The 9,176-nt window shown below is 46.3% G+C and overlaps 1 protein-coding gene across 1 annotated transcript; it reads right to left on the reverse strand.

Annotated features, from left to right (window-relative positions):
• Positions 1–8,003: 8,003 nt before the first annotated feature.
• LOC147670613 (prostaglandin E synthase-like) lies at positions 8,004–8,842 on the reverse strand (the record flags this gene model as incomplete). The annotated part of the gene is made up of 1 exon (XM_086948131.1): positions 8,004–8,842. A coding segment is annotated over one exon (277 nt), but the record flags the coding sequence as incomplete, so codon positions are not given.
• Positions 8,843–9,176: the final 334 nt, after the last annotated feature.

Consider the following 9,176-nt stretch of genomic DNA (forward strand, 5'->3'; position numbering starts at 1 on the left):
TCTGGTTTGCGTGGGGGAGAAAATTCAGCCGGTCGTCGAACAGAACGCCCAGGTTCCTCACCTTGTTGGCCGGTTCTGGGGGCTGACCCATGGATGAGGGCCACCACAAGGGGGACCACTCCGGAGAGAGGTTGCCAAAAATGACAACCTCTGATTTATCAGAGTTTAATTTCAGGCAATTATGGGCCATCCAGCTCCCAATTGCTTGCATACCCTGATTGAATGTATCGGCTTTTTGAGGCCCGTCATTCTTGACGGAGAGGACCAATTGGGTGTCATCTGCGTAGGATGTTAGGCTCATCCCGTGTGCTCTGATGACATTGGCAAGGTCCGACACATAAATGTTAAACAGTGTCGGACTAAGGGATGAGCCTTGAGGAACACCACATGGCAGTGACAAGGGAGGTGATTCAAATGGTCCTACAGTGACAACCTGGGTCCTGTTAGCCAGGAAGGAGGCAAGGAGATTTTTAGCGTTGCCTTGAATACCTATACTCTCGACACGGTCGACCAAGGTAGTGTGGTCGACCGTGTCGAAGGCCGCCGATAGATCCAGTAGGATCAAGACAGCAGTGCCTCCCGCATCTCGAATGGATCTAATGTCATCCGCCGCCTTGACCAAGGCGGTTTCGGTTCCGTGAAATCGACGGAAACCGAACTGAGATTCGTCCAGACATTTGTTTTCTTCTATAAAGAGGGAGAGTTGTGCGTTCATGATTTTCTCGACTATTTTGGCTAGTAGTGGCAGACTCGCAATGGGTCGGTAACTTTTTGGTTCTTCTTTATCCAGGGTGGGCTTTTTGAGGAGCGGTTTTATGAGAGTTTTCTTGAGGGTGTCCGGATAGGTGCCTGTCAAAAACATGGAATTGCAAATTTCGGTAATAGCAGGAAGAACTGCTTCCATGATTGGCCGTAAAACCTTCATGGGACAGGGGTCCAGGGCTGACCCCGATTTGATGGTAGAGGTGATGTTTAATACCTGAGAGCAAGACACTTTGCTGAACTGATGAAGCGTGGGTCCGTCACAATGAGTGGGGGGCCTGTGGGAGCGCGTTGAGGAGTTGGCAAAGATCCGATAAATATCGTCAACTTTGCTGAAAAAGAACTTAGACAGAGCATCACAGAGAGCTTGGGACGGGGGAGGTGTAAGATCCATAGAAGAGCCAGCTAGTTGTTTAGTAGTCTCATAAAGACATTTATGTGAATTTTGAGCGGCTTCAATTTTGCTACTGTAAAACTTTTTCTTGGCGTCAAAGATAAGATTTTTGTATGTAGCTACCGACTCTTTATACAGGGCTTTAGCTTCCTGATTGTAGTCTTTTCGCCAGTGTCTCTCTCTGTTTCGGCATAGTTGCTTTTGTGTGCGTATTTCATCTGTGTACCACGGGGCCGAAGGGGTCGATCTGTTGCGTGACCGTTGTTTAACTTGAACCAGGTCTTTGGCTGCGGAGCTGATCCAGTTATGATATTGGGTGGTGGCCGTGTTTGGGTTAGGAGAAAAGGTGGGGAAAGTATCGTTGAGCGTGGTTTTTAGCTTGCTTTCATCTATATCATCCCATGCCAAATAAGGCTGGCGAGGGTTGGGGTTTGATTTGTTGATGAGGGAATCGCGTATTAGTAAAGTTGTCAAAATGAGGTGGTGGTCAGACCAAGTTAGAGGGAGTATTCGTTTGACTTGAAAGTCTGTGGCATTGGAGAAAATGCCATCTAGGGTGTGACCTCCTTCATGCGTGGGAGAGTGGACCAAGGGAGTGAGGCCGAAATTAGCCAAGTCAGCTGATAGCGTAGCTGTATCAGGGTTGTCAGGGGCATCAAAGTGGAAGTTAAAATCTCCCAAAATGGTGAAAGAATTGTTAAGTGCAGACGTTTCCAGCAAGGACCTAAAGGAACTAATAAAGTCGTGTCTAGGCTCTGGGGGGCGATAAAGAAGGATCCCTTTAAAGGTATATGATGGGGACAATTTAATAGCAAATTCTATGGCTTCGCAAGAAGTCTGTGGGATAATGGTGAACCTTACAGTGTAGGTGTCGCGGGCGATAATAGCAATCCCACCTCCCTTTTTCTTAATTTGCCTATCTAATCTATGGGTGGTAAACCCAGGCGGGACAGCTATGACTAGGTCCGGGTCGGAGGTTTGGCCCATCCATGTTTCTGTCATGAACAGAAGATCTATTTTGTGGTCAAGGATCAAATCATGAATGTCTTGGCTATGTTTGCCAAGCGACATCCAACCTAGGGGGATATCAGACCATTCCCCAGTGGTACTGACCCTGTCCACTCAGGAGAAATCGCGTAGAAGGGTCTTTCCCATACACGCGTCGTACCTTAAGGTCCCCGAAGTTAGAAAGACGCTCAGGAAAACAACTACTCACTATTTTGCTGAAAACACAGCATCGGTGCAGTCTCCCGCTGTTCTATGGGAGGCGTATACGACGGTCTTACGGGGACAGGCTATAACGACGATAACAGGCTATAAGCGAGAAAGGCTATTAGAATTATCCGAGCTTGAATTAGCACTACACGATGCAAACGTGGCCCACACGGCAGACCCGACGCCAGATACATCACACACTCTACTCCTACGTCAGCAGCAATATAGGGAACACTTACGACAACAGACGGCCGAACAGATCACCGTGACAACACATAGAATTTATGACATAGGGGACAAGGCAGGGAAAATGTGGGCCTGGTTGGACAAGCAAGGGGGGAGCACTAAGGGAATACAACAAGTGTACGACAAGGAGGGGAAAATGCAAACTAGCCCTGAAGAGATAGTGAAGGCCCTTGCAGAACATTTTGAAGGCGTATACACCCCAGATAGAGCGGTATCGGCGGACACAGCCCGTGCTTCCCTTAGACATATCACCACACAAACACTGGAACCGGAGGCAGTTGCGGAGCTGGAGGCAGACATCACGTCTGAGGAAATACAAAAGGCCATACATGCGTTGAAGTCAGGGAAAACACTAGGTCCAAACGGCAACCCAATAGAATGGTATCAAGCTATGTTGGAAAAACTCAGTGAGTCCCTGTTGGCAATGTACACTGAAAGCTTGAATAGGGCTGAACTCCCGTTGGATCAGCGGACTGCCACTATCGTGGCGATCCCCAAACCCGGGAAGCCACCGGCGGAGTGTACATCATACCGCCCCATATCCCTTCTCAATGCGGAGGTTAAAATACTGGCAAAGCTCCTAGCTACCCGACTGCTCACACACCTCCCACACCTGATACACCCAGACCAGATGGGCTTTATGCCCCACAGAAACACCGCCCTTAATCTGAGACGGGTGCATGGGGTACTGGCTAAGGCGAAGTCGCTCTTGGAACCGGTGGTCATATAAGCCCTGGATGCAAAGATGGCCTTCAACATGGTGGAATTGCAATACCTATTTGAGGCCCTGGCACACATGGGGTTTGGTCCTAAATTCATTGCTTGGGTTCGGTTACTATACACTAATCCCATAGCGCAGGTTGTGGCGAACGGCCACATTTCCCCTATGTTCCCTTTAGCAAGAGGCACCCGGCAGGGATGCCCCCTGCCACCGCTACTCTTTGCAATAGCATTGGAACCTCTGGCGACACTAATCCGCTCGACCCCACTGTTGAAGGAGATTACCTGGGCAGAGGGGTAGGAAGATCGTCTCTCGCTCTATGCGGATGATATGCTTGTGTACCTCACAGACCAGATCATAGCATACCGGCACTTCTGGCTTTGTGTGACGAGCATAGGAAAGCATCAGGATACACCCTTAACTGGGCAAAGTCAGAATTGTATGTACTGCTTTTTTTTTTTATTATAAAAAAAAAACAATAAACAATGGTACACGTATAAGGTATAATATTGTGCAGAAGAGACGATCTGTGACTGTAAGTTGTGCCATGGAGCAAGAAACCATGAGACAGTCGCCTTATGAGTGCATCCACCCTTATGGTAAGAATTTGCTCATTAAGAATCTTTTGGCTTCCAGTTAGAAAGCCGTCATCGAGGAGAGTCTGCGTACATCCGGAGGAAGAGAGTTCCATATTTTTGCTAAGGATGATCGGTTTCAGGAGGAGAGTAGAGGCACTTCTCGATGCCCCCACAGGATAATTTAAGTTTTTGCGCTAGATACGTGGGAGTATTGTAGTGCAGGTCTTTGTGCGTCAGGATTGCAATCTTTAGCTGGATTTGTGCTTCAAAGGTTAGCCAGTTGAGAGATTTAAGGACTGGGGATATGTGCTCATTTCATTTGGAGCCTGTAATCAGTCTTGCTGCAGAGTTCAGCGAGGCCATAAGTGGAGCAAAGGCGTATTTAGGAAGACCACAGAGAGTTGCACTGCCATAGTCTAACCTTGGTAAGACGAGAGCTTGTACCACCTGCTTGAAATCCTTTTGTGGCAGGAAGGGTTTGATCTTTCTGAGTGTCCTCATCAATTGGTTCGCTCCTTTACAAACATTGCTGATATGAGTCTTCATGCTCAGGTGCTTGTCCACTGTGACTCCGAGCGATTTCACTGAGTCTATGATGATCGTAGTGCAGTTGAGAGCCTTGAGGTGAGGCATCCAGAGATCGATCTTGGGGGTATGTTTCGGTGGAGAGATGGGCGAGAATGCCGTTTTGGAAGCGTTTAGCAGGAGATGGTTCTCCGTTAACCATCGACATGAGGATAGAATTTAGTGAGATGATGTTATCCGGTGAAGAAATTTTCAAATAGAGTTGTGTGTCATCTGCATACATGTGGAAAATAATATTCATAGAGTTAAGTAAGTTAGTAAGAGGTTCCAGGAAAGGGTTGAAGAGGATAGGAGAAAGGGCGGATCCTTGGGGGATCCCATGAGTTTTGGGGAGGGCTGAGAGAGAGAGAGTGGTTTGTCTTGAATCTTTGAGATCTGTGAAGAAGGAAGGATAAGAACCAGTGGAGCACACGATCCGAGAAACCCATTCTGTTTTGTAGGATGGATAGGAGAATGTCATGATTGACCGTATCGAATGCAGAGGAAAGGTCAAGGAGGATCAAGAGGCAGGATTCGTTTTTGTCAAGCATTTTCAGGATGTCATCAAAAATGTGTATGAGGGCCGATTCAGTGCTGTGACCCCTCCGGAAACCAGATTGATGATGGTCTAAGAGTTGATAATTCTCAATGTGAGCACAGAGCAGGGATTGGACACATATTTCAAGAAGTTTCGCTAGGGTGGAGATGTTCGAGATGGGACGGAAGTTATTGAGATCCGATTTGTCAGCATTGAGTATTTTTAGAATAGATGAGACCTGGGAAACGCTTTTCAGGCAAGTCGGGGGTGAGACAGCTAAAGAAGGGGGCAATAGGGCCTTCTTAGAGGCGAGGTCAATGGAGATGAGTCGAGAATTCTCAGTGAAAAAAGTGTCAAATTCCTCGCAAGAGGGTGGGTTCCCATTCAAATCAGAGAGGCTTGGTGCGCTAACAGATTGCTGTTTGACCAGTTCCAAGAGTTTCTTGGGGGGATTTGCTGCTTGATCTAGTTGTAATCTGAAGTAGTCAACCTTAGCTTTCTTGATCTGTTTGTTGTAGAGGCCTCTGACATCTCTCAGAAGTTTTAGTTGATCCGAGGAAGGATTGGAATGCCAGGATCGTTCCGCTGCTCTAAGGTTGCGACGTTCAGAATGTAAGTTTTCATTGTACCACGGTTTGGAAATTTTTGATGAGGTATTTTTAAGCTGGAGTGCAGCAATGTCGTCCATGATCTTGGCGATGCTCGAATTGTAGTGGTCCGTGAGAGATTGAACCTCAACCAGGTCAGCTTGGGAGGAAAGGACGAATTTACAATGAGCAGCTAGTTTGTTATGGTTTATTGATCTGAGATCTCTTTTTAGAATCTTTGATTTAAGCGGTTGAGCCTTCCTCAATATCACCTCCCTGTTAATATAGAAAAGGATGCTGTGATGGTCTGACCAATCACAAAGAGTTATGGATTCCAAGGAGATGGTTTGTACCTTGGAGATGATGAGATCGAGGATTTCCCCTTCTGTATGGGTTGGTTGGTCACAGTGCTGTGACAAATCATGATCATTTAGAAATGATTTGAGGCAGGAAACCGCTGGGTCATTGTGTTTGGACCAGTGCAGGTGGAAGTCCCCTCGGAAGATTTGTGATACTGCAGAGTCGACATTGCTAGAGATGATTTCCATTAAGTGCTCAATGAAAGGGAGATTATCTCCCGGTGGGTGGTAAAAGGTGTGAGGTTTACAGATCGGTAGGTTCTTACTTGAGATGCTGAGACAGAGATATTCGCAGGAGAAGGGGGGAGAGGACTCCACCTGAGAGATCGAGAGAGTATTCCTATAAATACAGGCTAGACCACCACCCAATTTCAGATTTCTGTCAAGCCTCATGCATGGGGGGTACTAGGAGGGCTAAAATAGGAGTAAAAGCAGGATTTAGCCACGTTTCGGTGAGGATGATAATATCTAAATCATTGTGTTGGATGAGGTCAAAGATATCAGAGGCCTGTTTACTGGCTGATCTGCAATTTAATAGTACACACTTGAGACGAAGCGGGTTAGACGGAGAAGAAGTCTGGGTGATATTCACCCTAGTGAGGTTGTCAGAAATGCTGCATCTCAGATTGCGGGAAGGATCTCTGTTCGGGTTGGGAAGGATGGAGTGTATTTGCCTCAGAGAGGTCAGGTTAGCATTGGTCCAGGAGGAGCAGGAAGAGAGATGGTCTTGAGGATCAGCAGACCCTAGGCCGGGCTTAATGCTTCTGGGGCAGGGTGGCGAGTTTGGAGAGGGAATAGATTTCGAGATGGATATGATATGAATATGAATTTTGATATGGATAGGTTACTGTTGTAACTATGCTAAAGCTTTCTTTTCTGTGTACCTTTGACTTGTGTCTACCCTGAGACTCCCAGATCCTCAATTAAGGATGACTCAAGCATGTGAATCTATGACAGATCCAATATTGGAGAAATTCTATGACAAATGCAATGGGTATCTCTGCCACACAAGGCGGACATAATGTTCATAACACTTATGAGCATATTGTGTGCCACACTAAGTATTCTGTGACACAAATTGTGGTAATCTGTTTGTCTCATTGTTGGACAATTCTACGTCACATGATTAGGATATTACATCACAGAGGTGAGACGGTAGTATACACTATTAGAAATATGCTGATAACATGGATCAATCCATTACTTTATCGAGGCTTGATTGTGGCTAAAATTATGTGTCAAATATTTCATTGTTGTAACCACACCTGGGGTGGTGGGAACACTTTTCACTTTGAAATAAAGTCCTACACAAACCTTACCCTTGCATCTGTGAAATGTTGGGTACTCTATCCATACACAGAACGCATCAGTAGAATAACCCCCCCAGGAGAATGCATGGAACACATTTTTGAAGAAAGGAGGGATATATAATTTTTCCCAAGAAACTTCTGAAATGAAAAAGAAATGGGTCTGAGATACCCACTGGAATTCTTGTTGCATCCAATATTCCTAATTTAAGGTAACATTGAAAAATTACCCATCCATTTTCCCTGCTGTATTTGAAAGGTAACAACCACAAAAATTCATTTAACAGAGAAATGCATACTTTTTATATACACTTTCAATTTATAGAAACGTCAAGTTTTATTAACAACATTTATTATTGTTTCAATACCTTAAATTTAAAGAAAAACAATTAATTTAACATTATTTTAATAATTTTCCATTGAACAAGGTCAACTTTTGAGTCTTCTAGTAACTCTTACACCCTTCGACTAATAATCCCCACTTGTCAAACTATCTGAATAACTTTCATAAAGTTTTAGTTAACATTGTTAACTTTTTACCCCAAAGCTTTTTAGCAAATAATGAAAAACACCAAGAGCACATGTTAGCTGCCACTCATAGAACACTCTCAGCTTGTGCCAAGTGGTACATGCCTTGGATCAATCATCAGCCTGAAGAAGGGGGAACCCCTGCAGCGCCAGGACCCATCAACAGCAACAACCTCCACAACATGGCCAGCTTTCACACCCAAATGACTCCTCCTTCTTTTTATTAGATAGTCTTAAAAGAAATGAGAAATTCCACTGAAACAATTTTTATAATCATGTAACAATGCTACTACTGCCTTTGAAGTCTTTGCATGTAGCACCAACGCTGAACGGCTCAGGTTGTAAGCGCTGGAGAGAACGAATGAAGGGTCTCAAGGAACTTGGAACCAATATCGCTCACCTTTAGGATTTCATTAAGACCCTGACACAATGTGGGGTTCTGCCACCTGGTAGATCCTTCTCATGTATCCCTTCCAGGAGTTTGGCCAACTTCAAATGGTGACCAAGCAGCAGGAGCGGTCTCTGGAGGAGTTTTTCTCATGCATCACTCATGCGAGTCTGGCTGATATCTGTGAAACTTTGAACTTCAGCCATAGTGTTACTTTTGTGCCATTAATAACTAGTTTTTTTTGCCAGCATCATTGAATATGAGAGGGGCAGCAAAGTCCGAAGAAGGTGACAACCATGGTTGACTTTTCATCAAAGTGATACTGGTTCCCATTTTTCCGGCTCTTTGTCCCGGCTCCCACAACACAGGCTCCAGGGATTACAAATAAGGAGCCATAGCATACAGGATCTGCAGCCCCATGGAAAAGCATGGCACCTGGGCGATGGTGTAAGACGCGGACCGCATGGGGGCCTTGAACGCCAGGAGATAGGCCACTGTGTGGAACATACGTCCCAGGAAGAAAACCAGGAAGTGTATTCTGGCCACGGTGATATTTGGCTCCAGCAGGGAGTAGACGGCCCCCAAGAAGAGGAAGGGGTAGATGTTCTCCATGTCATTGTGGTGGCATCTGCAAGAAGAGACAACAGCATCAGATCTTTATTCTCAGAGCCCAGGCGACTGCAGAAGGGCCGCGTTTTCAAAACCCCTCACTGGTGAGTAAATATTCAGCATTGCACCCTGCCACCCTGCCACCCTGCTCCCCTGCTAACATGTCACCCTGATCTACTGCCACCCTTCTCCCCTTCCACCCTGCTCCCCTGACACCCTGCTCCCCTGCCACCTTGCTCCTCTGCCACCCTGCCATCCTGCTCCCCTGCCACCCTGTTCCCATGCCCCCCTGGCCAGCCTGCCACCCTGCTCCATTGCCACCCTGCTCCCCTGCCACCCCACTACCATACCACCCTGCTCCCCTGCCACCCTGCCATCCT

Source organism: Lissotriton vulgaris, unplaced genomic scaffold (genome assembly GCF_964263255.1).
Source record: "Lissotriton vulgaris unplaced genomic scaffold, aLisVul1.2 SCAFFOLD_3573, whole genome shotgun sequence".
In the NCBI taxonomy this organism is placed as follows: domain Eukaryota; kingdom Metazoa; phylum Chordata; class Amphibia; order Caudata; family Salamandridae; genus Lissotriton; species Lissotriton vulgaris.